Here is a 20,084-nt window from a genome sequence, read left to right as displayed (position 1 = left end):
TCCCCGTCCCTGTCCCCATCCCCATCCCTGTCCCCATCCTCACCTCATCCCTCTCCTCATCCCTGTCCCCATCCCCGTCCCCATCCCCGTCCCCGTCCCCAGCACGACAGACACGGAGCTCCCTGCAGGGTCTGGAATTTAATTCACACGTTTCACGCCCCGGCTGGTGCTGAGGGGTAGCCCAGCTACTCGCTGAACACAGCCACGGCCCGGCGCCCCGCCGGCACGTAGCCCAGGGCGTCCACCTCTCCCCCGCCACGGCTCTCCTTCTGGAAGTGGATCTCCAGAGCATCCCTCATGGGCTCCTCGGCCAGCACGTCGGGGATCCCCGAGAGCAGGACGGTCCTGGCACAGCGGGAGGGCTGCAGCTGCGGAGAGCACAAGGGTGGGCTGCAGCAGCCCCGTGCTGCGAGGCCCGGAGGGGAGGCAGAACCCTAAAGGGGGCAAACCCTAAAAAAAACGCACCCCCTCGGCCTGCACGGCGCTGCGGGGGGCAGAGCTCCACGAGCCCCCACCCGGTGCTGGCTCGCCCCGAGCCTGCAGGTGCTGCTTCGCAGCAGGGTGCGTGATCTTACCTGGAGGTTAGTGACCTCTCCTCTCATGTAGGGCGATATTTTGAGCTTGTATTTTGTTTTCCCGATAGGCACCTGGACCTGTCCTCTAGCGATTAGCTGCTCAGCCACTGCAGACGGAGAGAAAAGCCCTGAGCTCCCAACGCCCCCGCTGAACTCTTGGTTACATTCCTAGCACAGACACCAAGACTGGCACTGCCCAGCTCCAAATTTCCCATCCCCGTTCCCCGGAGTCTCTGCTCCATCTGCTCTCAGGAGACAACCAGTGCCCCCCGGAGCTGGCTGGATCGCTCCCCTCTTGCTGGCAGGCTGAGCTCCGTGTTCCCCACACACCTCCATCGTGCACGAAGGTCAGCACCACCTGGCCACAGTTGTCCAGGAACTCCCTGCTCTCCACCTCGCTGCCCCCATTTTTCGTTTTGCTGAAGAAGAGCTCCAGCTTGTCCAGTAGGATCTCCTCGGGGATGCCCCGGCCGGGCAGACCGGACACCAGGATGCTCCTGCTGCTCTGAGCGAGCCCGATCTGTGGGCAGCACGGGCCGGTCAGTGCCCCAGCAGGGCCGAGCTCGGGGAGCGGTAACAAAGCTGCAGCACCGATGTGCTGGGCTGAGCTGGTACCAGTGACCCAGCCCAGGAATTGGCGGAGCAGGACACGGCTGCAGGCCCTCGGGACGTACCTCCAGGGCGGACGGCAGCAGCACGTCCACCGGACTCGCCTGCACTCGCATTTGGCAGCGGTCAAGCTCCTCCAGGCTCTCCCCGTGGCTCAGCTCCACCGTGTGCTCCTTCACCTCAATCACCCTCTGGGCCACTGCGAAAAGGGAAAGCCCTCAGCCTGGTGGCTCAGCAGGACGGGACACGGAGCAGGAAATGCCTTGGGAAAAAGGCATGGCTTTGCAGGGTGCTGGCTTTGCCAGGACGGGCACTGCTTGTGAGAGTCGTGGCCATGGCACTCCTGCCAGCAAGGGGATGCAGGGCAGGCCCCAAGGGCCCGGACGCCTGCCCGTGGCAGCGCTCTTCTCGCTCTTACCCTCTGCCTTCTCAAAGGTGATGAGAGCTGAGCCGCCCTGCAGAGGGTAGCGGATCAGCGGGGTGAGCATCAGCTTGTTCACGTCCTCCTTGTCTGTCGCACGTCCCTTAAACACCAGGTTCCTCTCTGGCAGGGCAGGCAACATCTAGGTTAGAGCACACAGCAGCTGGAGGAGACTGCGCCCCGCACGGGGCCTGGCCCAGTCCACGGATGAGAAGCAAGCTGGGGGCTCAAAACAACCAGCTGGCGAGCCTCAGCAGGGTCTCTCCTGTGGTCCAGCTGTGCCCAGAGTCCCAAAGCCACCACTTGTGGCACTGGCAGAGGAGTGCCCTGCGAGCACCATCACGCACCGCCCAGCTGCGTTTACCAGCGGCCCCTCCAGCCTGGCTCGCACCCCTCGCCAGCGCACACCGTGCCCACACGCACTCCGTTACCATTATCGGATCCTCCCAGCTCTTCTTCCTCGTTTCTTCCAGTTCCTTTTCCAACATCTCCTTCTCCTGCTTCAGCCCGCTCCTCTCCTCCTCCGCTAAAAAGATTTGGGACTGGAAGGAAAGGAACAGGGAGCAGTAAGGGAACCGCCGCGAAGCGCAGCGCTACGCTGCTCCCTCACCCAAGCACTCGGACTCGGCTCCAACCACACCACTTTTCTTCCTGACTCCCTGCAGCCCTGCCACGGCTCCCGGCTTTCCGCTGCGGCCCGTCCTCCCGCCACCACAGCACGAGCTCGTTTCCCAGCACAGGCCCCGCGTGCTGCTCCGCGAACCCCCCGCTGCGTCCCAGTCCCCGCAGAGCAGCGAGCTGAGCGGCGCAGCCCGGCCGCCCGCTGCCGCCTTCCCGAGCCCAAGGCGATTCCTCCAACCGCCCACCTGGAGGCTTTGGATCAGATCGTCTAGGGGATTGCGCTGCTGGAGGTTTTCCTGGATAAGCTCTCTCTTGTTCTTCACCTGTTGTATCCTTTGCTCTACGTCTTCTTTTTCCCTTTGTAGCGTCGCGTTGTCTTGCTCCAGAGCGCCACAAAGCTCCTGTGTGAGAGGACCATCAGACACGGGCACCCTGTGGACCCCGTGCCATCCCCACCGCGTGTCCAACCCCAAGCACAGCCCCGGAGCCCCGTCCAGGCACTCTCATCCGTGCGAACACCCCCTCTCCGCCGCTCCTGCCTCGTGCGGAGCGGTTTGACAGATGACACTCCTTGGAAAAATAAACTCAAGAAATCTGCTGGCGTCTCGATGCAGGGAGCTTGCAAGGAGACGGGGGAACGTGTGGAAAGCCGCTACCAAAAAGCCACGAGCAGCTGGCGTCCCCAAGGGCCTGGGGCAGGTTGGGGGGCAACAAGCTCCGAGGAGCTGCGGCTCCAGCCCGGGGAGGCCGGGGGGGGTTTCTGGGCTGGCTGCGGCGGAGGTCTGGATCCAGACCCGACCCGATCCATCCCTCGGGGACCGGTCCGTGAGCCGGGCCGCACCTTGTAGCGCTCGATCTCCTGCCGGACCTGCTCGGGGGTCGTCTCCAGGCCGCCGTCCTGCAGGCCCTGGGGGCTGTCCAGCCGCACGAAGGAGCTCTGGAGGACGAAGCGGGGGGGTCAGAACCGCGGTCCCCGAGCCTCCCCGAGCCCCCGGCCCTTCCTCTCCCCTCCCACCGCCCGGTACCGGGGGCTCGGCCCGGTCGGGAGCCCCGCACGGAGCCGTCACCTCCTCCGAGTCCATGGCAGGACCCACCGGCACCCCGGGAGCCCGCCCCCGCCGCTTTCGCTTTCGTTTCCGCAGCCCGGCCCCGCCCCCGGTGCTCGGCGGAGCTTCCCCCGGCCCCCCCCCGCCCCCCGGCGGGGCTGTCCCGGTGATCCGGCACCCGGCGGAACGTCCGTGCCCGGGTCCGGGTGGGTGTCCGGACGTGGGGATGCCACCGCGTGGCCGGTAGCGCGCAGAGGGGGCCGGAAAATGGAGCGGCCTCGTGTCCAGGCGCTCAATTCTCAGCCAGGGAACCAGAGACAAAAGAAGAAGGCAGCTGGAATTAAACCACTCCTCTCCCCTCTCCCACCTGCGAAGAGAGAATCCAAGCTCTCAGGGCCTAGCTGAGTTTTGGGGGGTGAGACATTTCAATAGGGGCAGGAACAGAACATAAATCCTGCTTCAAGAACAGAAAAGAGGGGAAAAGGTTGTCTCGTACTGAGAACGCCCCTACTTCAGATCCTGAAATGCTCCCGAGGTCTCAGAAGTGCGCCTGGACTGCGATTGCTTTCCCAGCGCTTTTGGAAACACAAAGCAAGCCTGCACCGCAGGGAAAGGGGCCTGGCACCGCTGTTTTATACAACAAAACAAAATGGTTTTTAATAAACGTTTATTGACGCCGCCTTGTTACAAGGTTAGAATCGTAGCTTCTGGAAGAACCACTTGTTCTTGCCCGTCTTGTACCTGAAAGAGGAAGAACACAACCGTTAGAGAGACTGCTCTGGTAGAGACAGCACCAAACATGCACCCGATCCATCCGTGTCCTCCTTCTCAGGCAAAATACTGCGCGCCCCTCACCCACAAGTTAATTCACCCGCTCTCCTCACCCCACTTTGCCAACTGAACCTTCCTTAAAAACCCGAAGGCCCCAGGGAAGTGACAGCCTGCGGCTTTCCCCCCATTAAATCATTTTATAAAGGACACCCCCACCGCAGCAGCTTTCACACCAAGGAGCAGGAGAGCAGCGCGGGGCAGCTCCACCAGACGCTTAATTTGGATTTATCTGGAACGCGCCCGGCGGGGGCTGCGCTCAGAGCACAGCCTGCAGGCACTGGCGGAGGGGGCAGGCACCGCGCACGTGCTTTAAAACACCCAGCTCCCGGGCTGGCGGCAGGACGCCCTGCCCAGGAGAGTTTCTGAAGGAAGGAGCTTCCGAAGCGAGCGCTGAAACCGAGGATTGTTGACGTGAAAGGGTTGGGGGCAAAGCGTCAGCGCTGCCCTGCCACGCTGAGCCTGGTGACACGCATCCCATGGGACACGAGGCCCTAAGACACCGAGAGATCGCCGTACGGCACGGGAACAGCCCCACCTGCGCTGGCGCAGAGCAGCAGCAGCGAGGTTAAGTGCCAACATCAGCTGAGCGCTGCTCCTAAGCCACTCCTGCTCTCAGCGAAACGCAGTCTCTCAATCCATGAGGCTGAACTCGTTGGGTGAACAAGCACGCCAGGAGGGAAGTAATCCGCTCCAGAAACACGCTCGAGGGAGTTGGAGCAGAAGCATCCAACCTGGGGCTCAAGCAGGGCTGGGGCACAACCGCACCACCTCCTCCAGCGAGCGCTGGCGCCACGAAGAGCTTCCAACTCACCTCTCCTCAAACTTCACCTTGGCTTCACGCCTTGCCTTGCGTTTCAGAGCGGGGTCCCTGAACACGTCCTTGTTGACAACGGTTTTGTCCAAGGGAATGTCAACGGAATACCTGGACAAGAGAGCAGCGCGGTGTGAGACAGCCACCGGATGGCCACGAAGGGTGAAAAGACAGTAACAAACCAGACCCCTCAAACGCGTGAGTTAGGGCCATGTTAAAGAGCTCGAGCACTTAAATCAGTTTAGTTCTGGTAGTCAAACCACCACTAAAACATCCAGAGACATTTAATTCACTACACAAAGCAAAAAGGTACATTTGTGGCAGCAGACGAGCACCTCTGTCCAGCACTTTGCATGCAGCTGCTGCAACTGGACAGAAAAACCAGTACTGTGCCAAAACAGCTGTCACAACCACACCCTCCCAATTGCTTTAAGGGCTCTTCCACTGACATCCCAGTATCAGTTGAAGCTGAATGTGGCTGGAGCGAAGAGCCAGCTGGGGATGCCAGCAGTTCGCTGCTCTCTCACATCAGCTTTACAACCTCCCGAGTTGTTTTTGCAGAGCGCGTGCCTCGCACCCGTTCAACAACGCGATCCAGAACCTCAACGCCCCCCCGGCACTCCGCAAAGAGAACACACGAGAGCTGCGGGCGCTGAGAGCACACAGCACTGCTCCTGCCACCCACCAGCCCCCAGTCCCGCCGAAATCACCGCGCTCACCGGGTGGGCATCAGGTGGTTGTAGTTGTAAACCTTCACGAACGACTTGATCTTGGACCTCTTCGCTATCTTCTTCTTGCCCATCGCCGCCGTCACCTTCCGCGGGTAGCGGTCGATGCCCGCCACCAAGGCGTGGCTGTAGGGCCGGTCGGACGTGCCGTCGTCGATGTTCTGAAACACACCGCCCGCCCCGCGATGGGCCCCGCCGAGCGCCAACCCCCTCGGGGAGCCGGGAAAGGAGCCCCCCCAAAGGCACCGACACCGGGAAGGGCGGCAGCGCCGCGTGGCTCTCAGCCGCTGCCCAGAAACGGCCGGGGGTGGGGGTCCGGGACCGAGCCAAGAGCGGGGGCGGCCCCGCAGGCCCCCCGCAGGACGGCCCCGCGCTCACCTTCACGATGACGGCCTTGCGTCCCGAGTAGCGGCCGGCGAGCACCAGCACCACCTTCCCCGGCTTCATAAACTTGCCCATCTCTGCGGACACAGCACGCGGCGCTCAGCGGCGGGCCCCGGCCGCCCCCGGCCCCGCGATGGCGGCGGATGGCCGCGGATGGCGGCGCCGGCCCCCACTCACCGACACAGCCGCTGCGATGGCGCCCACACCGGAAAAGAAAGCCGGCCGCCTTTTCAGCTTGCGTCACTTCCGTTTCAGGGCTCCACGACGCGGGGTCGCGCATGCGCAGAGCGGCGCCGCGGTTGCCAGGCAACGGGCCGGGGCCCGCTGCAGGCCTCGGGCCTCCCCCCGGTGCCCCCGGTGGCGGCGGCGCAAGGCAGACAAGAAGGCAGCCACAATTTGCTCACGATTTCATTTCAGAACCGGTCGCAGCCCGCGCCCAGAGGTGCTGCCGTTACACCAAGCACAGTCTTCCTTCCCCCAGGAGTTACAGATAGATAAATTAAACTCTGATTATAAATATCACAAAGGGAGCTAGCGCGCTCGCGGCACGAAGGCTAGGAACCGACACAAATTAAAATGGAGTAGCTGGAAACGTATTTTCCCCACGCGCAGGCTTGCTAAAGCGATTAACGCAGCCGCTAGGGAGCACCACACCGCTGGCGCTCCGGGCTCCACACAAAAAGCTTCGAAAAAGGAGTTTTGGGATTTCCGCACAAAGAGACCTGAACGCCAGCCCCACACCCGGCAGCGTGACGAACATCGCTGGTGCTCTGGGTTTCGGAGCCACCAGCGCAGGAGACGCAGGGGCCTGGTGCCTCAGCAGGATTTGTCCCCAGTTTTCTTGGGCATTTGCACTGGGGAAAGCAAATCGCACACCACCGAGCAGCTGCAAAGTAAGCAGCTGAAGTCCTGCTGCCATACTGCCCGCTCTTCCTGGCGGAGGTCGCTCGCTGTGGCACCGCTTAGATCACAGATTTTGAGAAATAACCATGCAGACACAGCACAGGAGCTCAGCCGTGGCCTCCTGTAAGGGACTTGTCCCACATACAGGCTCCGTGCTCAGGCTTCTACTGCGCCCAGCCAGCATCTGGCGTAGCACGTGCAGTAGCATCCGCTCGCCAGTTTTGCTATTCAGAACCGCGTGAGGGCAGGGTGGGGTGCTGTACTGCACCCAACCTCCAGCATCAGGACACCATAAGATTTCCCTAAAAGCAAATATAAATTTCAAAGAGCCAAATTTGGTCTTAAAAAAAAAAAAAAAGCCAGGCTTCTGGAGCCCAACAGCTGCCTACTTGTGGAAAGTGGATGATCTACAATAAAAATACATCAAAAAGCATCTTTGATGTTTTTCAGCTGCCGGACGGCCAGGTCAACTGGGAGGTTGAACTTCAAGTTGCTCAGGCGACTGAGGATGTTGAGTGCACTCTCAAAGCCTGTGTTTGCCATGTAGCTCCATGGCTGGTAGTGAGATTGTACCAGAGCTCCGGATTTGCAGATCAGATTTACCCAGGAGACCAGGCGCTGCTCATTTAGCGCCATACACACCAGAGCTTTCAGTTCAGAGTCCGCACTGCGCTTGAAGGGGTCATGCTCAGTGAGGACAGTGTGTATCGCCGTCAGCAGGCTCTGTTTCGGGGTGATGGCAACTCCTCCTGTCACAGGCAAGGCAAAGGACTGGGAGAGCTTGCGAGCTGGAGACTCCACAAAGGCTTGTCCGTTCTTAGTGTTGTAATACTTCACAAAGAGTTCCCAGGGATGCATTGTCTGCGGTGAGGAGGTGAACGCAGGAATCAAGCACGCGATGGGTGCCAACACCAGGCTCATCCCTTGAGAAGAGGCGTAGAGCCCGTGAGCCATCAGGTCTCGTAAAGCAATGGTCAGCTCCTTCCGCACAGCCAGAGTCAGCTCATCTCTCCCTCCTAAGGGAATGTCCTGCAGATCGGAAGAGCTGATAACATGGTCTTCCTGCTGGTGTTTCACTGCTAGCTGCCTCACCCGGTCTACTGACAGCTCCAGTTTCTTAATTAAGGGGGAATAGTCCTTGTTGGCTTGGTCCTTCTGCCAGAGGGTACGAGGAATCTGACCAGCAGCACAACCAAACTGACTAACAGCAAATATCTGCAGCACAGCAAGCATGCGACGCATGAGGTGCAGGCCCGTTTCTCGCATCTTTCTGGCATCTTCTGGGTTCACTGATCAGGTTAGAAAGAGAGGAAAAAAATACTCTCATTAAGGAGTGAGACCTTCATTGCTGAGCAGACCAACATCTCTGCTCTGTCATACACACAGTGGGAGTACACATCTGCTCCTCCTCCAGCAGAGAGAGACTTTCCTTGGGAGCTGTTGTCAGTAGGACTGATGGTATTTTTTCTAGTTGCAAAGCGCTGAACCCAACCAGAAAAAGCAAACTTTTCAATGGTCCATTCTCAATAATCAGATCTGTCTTAAATCACATACAGAGAAGAAATCCTACAGCAGCTTTTTCTGGTGGGCAATACAACCAAAGACAAGATAGTGATCAGTCTGTAGACACTATAATATCAAATGGGTAGTTTAAGATACTAGACCCTTTGCTAAGGAGATCACTGGCTACTTTCATGAAGCTTCTGGTCTCAGCAGCTGAACACATGCTTACTCCTGGCACCATTATTAAATTCAATTTCTAAGAGTAGCCACACTAGGTAAGACCCAAAACCCATCCAGATCAGTATTCCATCTCTCCAAGTGGCAGATACTTAAAATCACAAAAGGTAAAGGGATTCTATTTCCTCTAGTATATTTTTCTAGCTCCAACAAATTCATATAAGTAGACAAGTCTAAAATTATAAAGAACACTGGATCCATCCAGCCCATGGTACCTGCTCACAGAACTATTAACTCAAAGAGCAGTCCAGCCACGTGTACAAGACAAGGCTGCTCAATCTTTCTGCACTTCGTGCTAAGTATCAGAACCCCTCTATTCCTGACATCAGTTGAGGACCAGTCCCACTCCTCTCTGCCACACGTTCCAGCTCTGCAACTGCTCTCATGATTTCGCTTAAGAAGGGCAAAGAAACTGGACGCAGGCCTTCTCTCAGTGGGATTAGTAAAGAATCGAAGCCAACAGCCAGGAAAAAAAAAAAAACAAACCCACAAGCTAACGTGACCGGATGCTGGTTTGTGCCCAATGAACCTCAAATGAGCTAGAGCAGGAATAGAAGCTCCAAGCCAAGCAGTGCCTACCTCTGTTTCCAGAAGACCGGGTATTTGGTTTACAGGAGCCACCACCATCTTGTCTACCTGCACACTCACAGTGTCCATCTTCTGCCTTACCCGAGCTTCCGACTTCATCTAGAAGAAGAGTTTCACACTATTACTTTACAGTTGTGAGTTTAAACTGCGTATCCCAAGTACTGAGGTCAATATTCCCTTAGACCTCCTTGCACCTTCCTTGTCAGTCTCATTCTCCCCACCACCAGCTCAGAGAGATCTGTACTTCCCCATGACCCAGGCACCATCCCTACATCCATCCTCTGACATCTGTGGCCTTCCTCCTCATAACTATGTCAGGGAATTACAAAACAATACAATCTGCTCATCTAAAAACTGAGCACTGACCCTGAATGAAGTTGATGAACATTTCAAGGTCCCTTATTTGCGTCTTCAGTTGTTCCACCAGCTGTTCCTTCACCCTGGCTGGATTAACAATCTGTGCTATGGCAGCATCCACACGCTGTCGCAATTCCTCTGGAGAGAGCGTTGCAATGTCTGCACTCAAGTCCATGTCCAGCTTCTTTATCAGCTCATCTATAATCATCTACGAAACACCAATCAGTAGCATGATCTCACCGTGCAACGCAGCTGCCCACAAGCTCCAAAATACTCCATTCACTACCTTGGCAACAGGCTCCTTTGTTATACGTTGAAAATTACAAGAGATGACAGGATCACATTTACGCATGCAGACTAACTATTAATACTGTATTACAGCTGCCAGTGAGAAGCACAGAATGAAGGATTTGGCCAGTCCGTAAGAGGCTCACAAATCCTAAGCAAAAAGCACATGCAGAATGACTTCAAGAGCCTTACCCGTTGTCTTTCCAAAACCACAGACTGTGGCAGAGAGTCATAGCTGCCCTCTTGGTAAGCAAACGTCTCCAGGTCATCCAGCTGTGTCTTAAGCTGCAAGATCAGCTCTCTCTGCTTTTCCTTCTGGACCTCAATTCGCTCCTGCTTCTCCTGTTCACTCTGAAAAAAGTCACCAGTAAACAAAATTAAACATTTACTGTCATTGTCAACAGAGAACAGGATCATGGCATAAGAAGAATTTCCTTCGGTTCATGCAATTAACTACTGAACACTACAAGCCATTTCAAGAAAAAGGTGTGTGCGCACATCAAGAAGAGCGTCACATCAGTTCATCTGACAGAGCAAGAGTCTCTTCAAACCTCCCACAGCCAAGCCCCATCGTGCAGGGCTGGAACACAGGACACACTGTTCCAAGCACCCACATAACGTTTGGGCATCAAAGATCCTCCAAGACGGTGCCGTATCTCAGCATCGTACCGAGCTGAGTTTTCGCCGTGTCTCAGCACTGAGCAGTAACACACCGAGCTGGGTGTTTTGAGGGCCGTCCCAGCAAGCCGGCTTCAGTGCGGGAGGAACCTGCACGCTCCTGCGACCGAGCTTCCCGCAGACCCGCCTGCCTGCTCGCTCTCTACCTGGAGCCTGCCGCGCCCTGGGAGTGGCGCGCTGCCTCCGGGCAGAGCCGTGCTGGGCGGCCACGACAGCCGCTCACCTCAGCCAGCGGCGGGCAGGTGCACAGCTGCAGCTAACTGGATTTTAATCTGAATCACAGAACCATTTGGGGTGGAAGGGATCGTGAAGCTCACCTCGTTCCACCCCCCTGCCGCGGGCACGACGCCTCCCACTAGATCGGGTTGCCCAAAGCCACGTCCAACCTGGCCTTGAGCCCTGCCGGGAAGAGGCACCCAAAGCTTCTCCAGACAGCTTGCGCCCGCGCCCGCCGCCCTCGTAATTAAGAATTTTACAATCATTAGGGTTGGAAAAGACCTCCACGATCATCCGGTCCAACCATCGCCCTAATACCAACGCCACCCACTAAACCATGCCCCTTTTGAGAAATTTACGGAATTTCTTCCTTATACCTAACCCAAATCCGCTCCCTTCAGTTAAAGCCACCACCCCCCGTCCTGTCACCGCTCTCCGGGACCGGTTCCCTCGGCACCTTTCCCGGCGCTCGCTCCCCCGCCTCGCCCCGCGCTCACCGGGCCGTCCCCGAGGCCGTGGGCGAGGGGCGCGGGGCAGCCGCGGAAGGCGAAGTCCTCGAGGTCTCGGATCAGGCGCTGCTGCTCGCCGGGCCCGGCCCTCGCCACCTGCCGCAGCCGGAATTGCACCTGCGCGAAGTGCGAGGCCAGCGCCAGCAGCGCCCCGTGCAACCGGCGCCGTTCCGCCCGCAACCGGGGCACCGACCGCGGCGACCCCGCCGCCTCCTCTTCCTCTTCTTCTTCTTCCTCCTCCTCCTCCGCCGTCACGGCGCCCACCGGCGCCCAGCGCTCCCCCGGCCCCCCCGGGCCGCCCTCCGCCTCCATGGCTGCGCTACCTCCGCGGCGCCCCGGCCGCCGCCATTTTGTGCCCTCGGCCCCCGGTGCTCGGGGCCTGCGCGGCACCGGAGCCACCGGGCCCCGAGCCGCCACAGCGCCCCCTGGCGGCTCGGCGGGGCCCCGGGGCACCGAGCCGACCGCCGGGCCCCCCCCCACCCGCTCCCGGCCTCACCGGGTCCCGGAATAGCTCGGGGCGGGGCCCGGCTCGGACATGGCGAGGTGAGCGCGGCCCGGGCACGGAACGGAGCCGCGGAGAGCACCGGGGGAGGGGGGCGGACACCCCCGCTGGGCACGGGGAGCGCCCTGAGAGGGGTCTGGGGTACGGGGGCTCGGGATTGGGGACGTCCCGGCCCGGTACCGGGGGGACCCGTGGTTTGCCGGGGCTCGCTGTGTGTTTGGGAAGCGCGCGGGGGTAGCCGCTGAATAAGGAGCGTGCTCGTTTTGGGCCCCTCACCACTAAAAAGGACATCGAGCGAGTCCAGAGGAGGGCAACGAAGCTGGTGAGGGGTCTGGAGAACAAGGCTTACGAGGGGCGGCTGAGGGAGCTGGGGTCGTTCAGCCTGGGGAAGAGGAGGCTCGGGGGTGACCTTATCGCTCTCTACAGGTACCCTAAAGGAGGCTGTAGCGAGGTGGGGTTGGTCTGTTCTCCCACGTGCCTGGTGACAGGACGAGGGGGAATGGGCTAAAGTTGCGCCAGGGGAGGTTTAGGTTGGATGTTAGGAAGAGAAAAGGTTGTTAGGCATTGCAATGTGCTGCCCAGGGAAGTGGTCGAGTCACCATCCCTGGAGGTCTTTAAAAGACGTTTAGATGTAGAGCTCAGTGATATGGTTTAGCGGAGGACTTGGTAGTGTTAGGGCAGGGGTTGGACTGGGTGATCCTGGAGGTCTCTTCCAACCTGGATGATTCTGTGATTCTGTGATAACCGGCCCCGCAGCGCAGACCCTGATGGCATTCACTGGGACAAACACGGCCCAGCCCCAAATCCCTGTCCCGCACCTCACGCACGGTCCCGGCCCGGTGCTCTTAGGCCAAAGGCATCGCGGAAATGCCCGCTGCGCTTGTGTTTTAACAGGCAACACGCAAAGACGCTGTGGTACGACCGCCCGCGGTACGTCTTCCTGGAGTTCTGCGTGGAGGACAGCAGAGACGTTAAAGTCGTCATCGAGGATCACCGGGTGGTGTTCAGGTGAGCTGCTGCTGCTTCGTGAGCCCCTGGATCGGGGAGGTCTGGGGGGACAGGGAGGACCCTGTAAGAGCTTGTGGTACGTGGCCTCAGCCCCGTCCTAAAACAAGTGTTTGTGTTTTGGCAGCTGCAAAAACGCAGATGGAGTGGAGTTCTACAATGAGATCAACCTGTACGGCAGGGTGAACTCCAAGGTGAGACCTCCCCATGAAACTGTTCCCTGACAGCCTGTGGCAGGCTTAGAATTAAACACGGCCTGTGATGCCACAAACAGCACTGCTTTGAGTTGAATCCTGCCTGTTTCCTGAGAGCTTGAGTGGAGCAAGCACGAGCCTGGGAGCCCTGAGCTTGGGTCTGTCCCTAGCAGCATGGTGCTGGGCCACAAACAGCCCTCCTCCACGGTGCTGTGTCCCGCAGCCTGGGAGTGGCTGAGCGTGTATCCGCAGTGGAATAGAGAGGAGTCTGGCAGGCACTGAGGTGAGGCATCCCCATCTCTTGGCAGGACTCACAGGATAAGCGCTCTGATCGCTCCATCACGTGCTTCATAAGGAAGTGGAAGGAGAAAGTGGCATGGCCCCGTATCACCAAGGAGAACATCAAGGTGTGTATGGCATCCTGCAGTAAAGAGAGCCCGGGGGGCTGTCGGTCTCCAGTACGCTGGCTTCCTGGGTTCTGCCTGCCCCCAGGATGGACACCCTGGGGCACCCCGACACAGAGCCCCCAAGAGCCGGAGCCAGGAATGCTTCCCGGTGCCTGCCAGCCCACCTCTGCCCTCTGGCATCCCTGTCCCTCAACGTGGGCAGGGTCAGGATCGGTCCTTGCAGACTCAGGGACATTCTCCCATGCCTACCCAGCCCTCGTGCTGTTTGGGAGCACAGTACTCGCTCTGTGCGAGGTCAGGGCCACCAGGTCCCCTCTGCGCTGCTCCCTCCCTCAAGGTCTGCTCTCTCTGCCCACAGCCAGCTTGGCTCTCCGTCGACTTCGACAACTGGCGGGACTGGGAAGGGGACGAGGAGGTGGAGAGGGCCATGGTGGAGGAGTACGCCGAGGTGAGCCAGGCGAAGCGCGGGCTGGGTGCTCGGGGAGGCAGGGTGAAGCTGGGCACGCAGAGTTCCCATGACGGACCTTTGTTCCCCATCCAGCTCCTGCAGAAGGTCACGGACAAGGGCCCTGCCCCGACCATGGATGACCTGGACGTGAGTAGAGCCCCGAGCTGCCTTCCCCAGGCGCTGCAGGAGCCTCTGGTGCTCCGCTCGCCCCGATTGCCATCCCCGGGGCTGGAACACGCTGCCGGGATGCTCCCAGGCAGCACTGGACGGTTGCTACCAGCCCCATCCCACCTCGCTCCTTGTCCCTCTCCGCAGGACGACCTCTGAAGCCACCTCCCGTTGGCCACCGCTGCCACCGCGAGGCTCTCCCGGTGCACCGGCAGCAAACACCGCCGAACCGGGAGGCGGGAAGGACTCGAGAAGGAGAACGGAGCCTCCTCCGGGAACGCTGCTGCTTCCTAGGTCTTCCTAGGTCTCCCAGCGCCGGTTACCGGCGGGGGCAATAAACGCCAGCAGCCGCCGCCCTGCGCCCGTGTCCGCTGTCCGGGGGAGGTCCGGGGGGCGCGGGAGGAGGGGGGTGGGGCGTACCGGGAGGGGGTGGGGCGTACCGAGAGGGGGTGGGGCGTACCGGGAGGAGGTGGGGCCTCCAGGGAGGGGGGCAGGGCCCCGCAGCCCCGTGTCCCTCGCCGCTCGCCGTTGCCCGCCGCTGGGCCTGTTCGGTTTCGCAGCCACCATGGTGTTCCAGTGCCAGCGGGACAGCTGGGCCCGGCAGGTAGCGGCAGGGCCGGCGGTTATGGCCCGGTACGGCCCGGTCCGGTCCCTCACGGCCCCACCGTCTCTGTGTTGCAGTTCACCACCAGGGTGGTGTCGTGCCAGGCGGCGGAGCTGCGGCCCGAGGGCGGCGGGGAGCCGGTGCGGGGCTTCCAGGTGGTGCTGGAGGACACCATCCTCTTCCCCGAGGGCGGCGGGCAGGTACGGAAGGGCTGGGGGTGGGATCTGGGACCAGGAACCGGGATCTGTGACTGGGAGCTGGGACTCTGAACTGGGACACTGCACCGGGACCGGGATCCGGGACTGGGACGCTGAACTGGGACAGGGACCCGGGACCCTGAACCGGGATCCTGGACTGGGACCCTGGTCCGGGACCCTGAACCGGGACTGCGATCGTGGACTGGGGCGCTGAACCAGGAACCAGGACCCAGGACTGGGACCCTGAACTGGGAACCGGGACCCAGGACTGGGACCCTGGACTGCGACCCGGGACTGGGACCCTGAATCAGGACCCTGCACCGGGACCAGTATCCTGGACTGGGACGCTGAACCGGGACAGGGACCCAGGACTGGGACCTGGGACTGGGACCCTGAACCAGGGCCTGGGACCAGGACCCGGGACCCTGAAGCAGGACCCTGCACCGGGACCGGGACCCAGGCCCGGCCACTGACCCCCATCTCCCACAGCCCGACGACCGCGGGCTCATCGGCGACGTGCCGGTGCTGCGTGTCACCCGCCGGGGCCCCGAGGCCGTTCACTTCGTGCAGACGGCACTGGAGCCGGGCGCCGCCGTGCTGCTGTCGCTGGACTGGGAGCGTCGCTTCGACCACATGCAGCAGCACTCAGGTCCGGGCCCGTTACCACCGGCAGCACCGAGCCGCAGGGGTGGTGGGCAGAGCCACATGGTCTGGGCCGAGGTGGGGGTCAGTGCCCGGTTCGTCTCCCCTGATTTGGGGAGGGGGAAGGCTGACCCGACAGCGCTGTGCCCACCGGCTGTCCCCAGGGCTGCCTGGGAGGGGAAGCCCTCCGTGGTTTGTAAACCGGCTGCGGGCAGGGCTGGAAGCAAACGATCAAACCGCTGGGGAGTGCTCTGAGCACACCGTGTTGCCCTTGGGTTCCCCCGGGCCGCGAGGCAGCAGCCGCCTCCTCCGTCTGTTTCCAACCACGAGCACCAGCCCCGCACCTCCAGGCATGTGCCTGGGATGGTTCCCAAATGTCATGGAAACGTCAGCAGAAAAAATACACTTTGGCAGAGAATTCTCTTTCCCGTGTCCAAAATTCAAAGCCGTTGCTTGCACATCTCTTCCAGGACAGCACCTCATCACTGCCATTGCAGACCTGATGTTTGGATTCAAAACGACTTCATGGTGAGCAGGAAAAAGGCTCCTTTTAACCTCAGTCTTACCTGGTTTGGCGTATGCCACTGTGCTGGGCCGTGAGGAGGTGAACGCTGATAATTCGAAAGCAGTTTTGCTCTTGGATATTTCATTTGACCACAGAGGGCCTGGGAGAATTGACTGGGCTGGAGACGAGCTGTACAAAGTATTTGTTTTGTCTTGTCGTGTTCTGAATGCATGGTGTGCTTCTGATGCTCTGTAACCAGCAGGGAGAGGAGGGAGGTGCGGTTTGTTTCAGTCACCACGTTCCCAGCAGCTAGTCTGGGATGGCACTTGGTGCTGCGCAGGGGGATCTTCCAGCTGCTCTTCTCCACAGCGGCTGATATTCCTCATCCGTGCAGGGAGCTGGGCCGTCAGCGAAGTGTCATCGAGCTGGACACCCCCTGCGTGACGGCGGAGCAAATAGAAGCCCTGGAGAGGAGCGTGAACGAGAAGATCCGGGAGAGGGTGCCCGTGACAGTGCGGGAGCTGGCTGCGGATGACCCCGAAGTTGAAACAGTGAGCGATGGGGTAGAGAGCTGACGCTATCCGTGGGACCGAAGCGGTTGTGGCACGCGTGTCGCCTCCTTGGCTATTCTCCCCCTTTGCTAGGTGAGAAGCCGTGGCTTACCGGATGACCACACAGGGCCAGTGCGAGTTATAAACATCGAAGGCATAGACTCCAACATGTGCTGCGGGACTCACGTCTCCAACCTGAGCGACTTGCAGGTAGGGGGGCTGCAGCCCGGTTACCTTGAGGAGCCTTGCTCCACACGTTCAGACTGAGCACAACAAAAGTCCTGGAGATCCAGGGTGTGCTGGAAATTGTCCTAGTGGTAAAGGGGTGGGGCTGACCACCTGTAAGGGTAAGAGCAAAATACCGTTCTCCTTTTCTGACCGGAGCGTTTTTCTTTTCAAGGTTATTAAACTCCTTGGCACAGAAAAAGGGAAAAAGAACAAAACCAACTTGGTTTTCCTGGCAGGGAACCGAGTTCTGAAGTCAATTGAACAAAGTCACAACACTGAGAAGGCTCTAACCTCACTGCTCAAGTAATACCCCTTGCACTTTGGTTCTTTCATCTTTATTGTTCCTTCTGACAAATATAACATAAGCCTTAGGGTGCATCTGCATGGTGTTGTTTGTGATACGCTATCTGCTTTTGCTCCCTTAATAAATCTTTTCTTCATCCTTCTAAGTATCAATTAAGGTTCTCCTTTTTATTTCAGAAATGGGCCCGGTGAGCACGTTGAGGCCGTGAAGAGGTTGCAGGGTTCAGTGAAGCTGCTTCAGAAGGTATGAGGATGGCTGAGAAAAGCACACTGTGTCTGCTCCCCGCAGGCACAAGCTACTGAAGTTTAGGCATCCGTTTTTATCAAAACTGCTCCATCTCTGGGAACAAAGCTTGGTGTTCACTCTGCCTTATCCATCTTATCCATTCACTTTTCTTTCAGAATAACTTGAACCTGCTTAGAGACATTGCTGTTTTGATAGCGCGGGACTTCAAGAGCAAACCTGTTCAGAGTCAGCTGTTTGTGTTACACAGGTATGGGGAGTTCAGGGAAAGGGGTAGGAAGCCATGATATTATATGATTTGTGATAGCTGCATCTCTCTGACACCTACTCAAGCTTATGACTATTGTTTAAAAGTCAAACATTGCTCATGGACGAATATAAACAAGGTGAACAAAATATTAAACTGACTGGGCCTACTGGAAGGTTGTGTAATGAAAGAAATGTGTAAGTTATTCAGTCACTGAACTCCTCTGATTCTATAGCTAAGAAATAACTGTGTCTGATTTCTTTCTGCCCTCAGTATTTTCAAATAAAACTGAGGAGCTCAATTTCTTAAACACTTAAATAATTCTTAATATATCCACAGAAACGCACAAAAAGGATTTAGATATATAGGAAAAAAAAATAGTCTCCATCCTAACAGCGAGAGACCAAAACCCCAGGCACGATCATAGGCTGCTCTTTCAACTTCTCTGAGGGCAGTGGGAAATTTTAGTCTTAAACAAAATGGAAAGCTAACAAAAGCTAAACTTAGGTACTGTCACTGCCTTTGGTTTGTGATTGATGTTTTGGACTCTGGTGTGGATTTTCTTCTTCCTCTCTGAAGTGGCTTTTTACCCATCCATGCAGGAAAGAGGGTGACTCTGAGTTCATGAACATCATCGCTAACGAGATAGGGACAGAGGTGAGTCATCAGTGCAGCCTAACCTGACACCAGTGGCGTTTTCCTTCAGGTCTGTAGCACAGACAGGGGCTGACTAGGCTTCTGTTTGTGCCACAGCCACAAGCTACAGATCTCTTTCCTTCCAAAAGTTGCACGAGGTTATTGTCCCCAGCAGCCTCAGTGCACAGGGGGATCCCCAATGGTCAAGAAATACAGCAGCAAAAATTCCAAGCACTGTAGAAGAGCCTGTCCCTGAAAAGCCATACAGGTCTTCCTTGGCCATGTTAAGGATACCCCAGTACCTGTTCTGCCCCCCACAACATAGGATTCAGTACAAGAGATTCTAAAGCTTCTCTCCCTCTTATTTCAAATTGAGTTTTGGTCTCAGTAATGAACTCACGACTTGCTTACATGCTTTAAGGGGACCTGTAGCTGGTATCTCTGTACCCTTCCCGGAAAAGGAGGGCAGTGGCTGTTCTGGAGCAAGGTCTGTCTCTCTGTCCACAGGAAACCCTGCTGTTCCTGACCGTGGGAGATGAAAAAGAAGCAGGACTCTTCCTTCTAGCTGGACCTGTTGAAGCAGTTGAGAATTTAGGTCCCAGGTACCACGTTCTATGATTTCTTTAAAATCAGTAAGAATTTTGACTAAGCAGCTGAGCAATGTAATTAGACTATGGACCCTTCTTTGCTTCCTGGAGCAGGTTAGGGCAGGCTACCCTCTTCTCTGTGAGTGGCCTTCAGCACGCGCTATCGTTACTGCAGGGTGGCAGAGCTGCTGGGAGGCAAAGGAGCGGGGAAGCGAGGCCGCTTTCAGGGCAAGGCGACCAAAATGAGTCGGCGAGGAGAAGTGGAAGCTCTGCTCCAGGAATTCGTCAGCCACCAAAGAGCTGAAACATAAAGAATTCTCAAAGTACAGCTGTCTTCCATGCTTTGCATGATGTCCACCAAGTTCTGTTTCAGAAAATAAAGACATTTAAAAAAAAATGCATCTCTTGTGAACTGATTAGATGCTCATGGAAGACAGGGGGAGGGAAACCGCCATCACCGTTTTTCTCTGACACTAGATGCTGCGAGGTTTCTTTAATTTCCCCAGACAAGTGGTACACTTCTTAAGGAATTAAAGAGTTTAATAATGACCACTTTTATAAGCTTCCTACAAACCAAGAGAAGGGCCCTCTGCCTTGCAGTGTATCATGGCTTTTAGTTTGTACAAGTTGCTTTGTGAATCTATTTATTCACAATAAACTGGATGCATTTTTAAAAAAAATCAGAATACTGGTAAGAAGCAGAGGGTTTGAATATGGTATTTTCAAGCAACTACGGAGAAAAATGATTCAAGTTTTTATGCCGAGCCTTTGTAGGGAGAAGGAGAGAAACATGGCAGGAGTTGGAGGGATGCTCAGATCAGTGAATCCCTTTTAGAAGACCAAACTAAGCTGGTCACCAGTTGTGGCTGAGTACTGCTCAGAGAGAACTGGGAGAGAAGACACGATGCAGTGCTGAGCCTGTGAGCAAGTCTCCATGAGCCCTTTCTTTAAAAACAAGAACCTGGCTTTTTTTCCTGGCTACTCAGAAGTCTCTGCAGATGCTGGAGGGCTGAAGGGGGTCGTGCCAAAGCCCCTGCTGGGGCCCCGGGCTGCTGCTGACCTCCGGACTCGGTGTTTCCCCAAACAGCAGCCGGCTGCTGACCCAGCTGTGACATGCTGGGAGCAGCCTTCAGGTAGCACCAGCTTCGTCGCTGCAGTCCTGAAGCTCTTCTGCACTAGCACCAAGCACGTTATTAAAAAAGGGACGTTCATCTGCTTGTGGGAGGCCTGGCAGAGCCATGGTAACGCGTACGTGCTGGCTCTACACGAGAACTAAATGCAGATGGAACTGCCGCCTGGCGCTTTGTTCTG

At 57.6% G+C, this 20,084-nt stretch overlaps 5 protein-coding genes across 7 annotated transcripts; 2 read left to right on the top strand and 3 right to left on the bottom strand.

Moving 5' to 3' along the window:
- Positions 1 to 119: 119 nt before the first annotated feature.
- On the bottom strand, positions 120 to 3,424 carry IFI35 (interferon induced protein 35). 2 transcript variants are annotated; one of them, XM_083809283.1, is made up of 9 exons: positions 3,294 to 3,424; positions 3,068 to 3,163; positions 2,472 to 2,627; positions 2,037 to 2,147; positions 1,603 to 1,747; positions 1,250 to 1,383; positions 906 to 1,095; positions 576 to 682; positions 120 to 368 (listed from the first exon to the last, which is right to left on the bottom strand). In XM_083809283.1, the coding sequence occupies exons 1-9, from the start codon at positions 3,306 to 3,308 to the stop codon at positions 186 to 188; spliced, it is 1,137 nt and encodes a 378-aa protein (XP_083665409.1). In that variant the 5' UTR covers positions 3,309 to 3,424; the 3' UTR covers positions 120 to 185. The 2 variants fall into 2 exon arrangements, with proteins under 2 accessions (XP_083665409.1, XP_083665408.1); XM_083809282.1 differs by having other exon boundaries at positions 3,252 to 3,376.
- A 498-nt stretch (positions 3,425 to 3,922) lies between these two features.
- RPL27 (ribosomal protein L27) lies at positions 3,923 to 6,419 on the bottom strand. Its single transcript, XM_083809285.1, has 5 exons — positions 6,204 to 6,419; positions 6,021 to 6,103; positions 5,634 to 5,803; positions 4,915 to 5,025; positions 3,923 to 4,013 (listed from the first exon to the last, which is right to left on the bottom strand). Exons 1-5 carry the CDS (start codon positions 6,304 to 6,306, stop codon positions 3,965 to 3,967), a joined length of 516 nt encoding a protein of 171 aa, XP_083665411.1. The 5' UTR covers positions 6,307 to 6,419; the 3' UTR covers positions 3,923 to 3,964.
- Positions 6,419 to 11,689, bottom strand: RUNDC1 (RUN domain containing 1). Its single transcript, XM_083809281.1, has 5 exons — positions 11,294 to 11,689; positions 10,095 to 10,253; positions 9,624 to 9,822; positions 9,249 to 9,356; positions 6,419 to 8,218 (listed from the first exon to the last, which is right to left on the bottom strand). Exons 1-5 carry the CDS (start codon positions 11,615 to 11,617, stop codon positions 7,353 to 7,355), a joined length of 1,656 nt encoding a protein of 551 aa, XP_083665407.1. The 5' UTR covers positions 11,618 to 11,689; the 3' UTR covers positions 6,419 to 7,352.
- Positions 11,690 to 11,709: 20 nt separating this feature from the next.
- PTGES3L (prostaglandin E synthase 3 like) lies at positions 11,710 to 14,382 on the top strand. Of its 2 annotated transcripts, none has more exons than XM_083809287.1 (7): positions 11,710 to 11,848; positions 12,702 to 12,815; positions 12,940 to 13,006; positions 13,315 to 13,413; positions 13,772 to 13,861; positions 13,955 to 14,008; positions 14,177 to 14,382. In XM_083809287.1, the coding sequence occupies exons 1-7, from the start codon at positions 11,841 to 11,843 to the stop codon at positions 14,186 to 14,188; spliced, it is 444 nt and encodes a 147-aa protein (XP_083665413.1). In that variant the 5' UTR covers positions 11,710 to 11,840; the 3' UTR covers positions 14,189 to 14,382. The 2 variants fall into 2 exon arrangements, with proteins under 2 accessions (XP_083665413.1, XP_083665412.1); XM_083809286.1 differs by having other exon boundaries at positions 11,765 to 11,848; positions 12,699 to 12,815.
- A 93-nt stretch (positions 14,383 to 14,475) lies between these two features.
- LOC310885674 (alanyl-tRNA editing protein Aarsd1-like) lies at positions 14,476 to 19,184 on the top strand. Its single transcript, XM_083809280.1, has 12 exons — positions 14,476 to 14,633; positions 14,711 to 14,833; positions 15,320 to 15,479; positions 15,943 to 16,000; positions 16,372 to 16,528; positions 16,622 to 16,738; positions 16,929 to 17,059; positions 17,237 to 17,303; positions 17,462 to 17,553; positions 18,153 to 18,207; positions 18,694 to 18,788; positions 18,949 to 19,184. Exons 1-12 carry the CDS (start codon positions 14,595 to 14,597, stop codon positions 19,082 to 19,084), a joined length of 1,230 nt encoding a protein of 409 aa, XP_083665406.1. The 5' UTR covers positions 14,476 to 14,594; the 3' UTR covers positions 19,085 to 19,184.
- Positions 19,185 to 20,084: the final 900 nt, after the last annotated feature.

The sequence above is a fragment of the Anser anser genome (genome assembly GCF_964211835.1).
Source record: "Anser anser genome assembly, chromosome: 23".
NCBI classification, from domain to species: Eukaryota; Metazoa; Chordata; class Aves; order Anseriformes; family Anatidae; genus Anser; species Anser anser.
The sequence above is the reverse complement of the archived record's forward strand: the minus strand, read 5'-3'. Positions and strand labels throughout refer to the sequence as shown.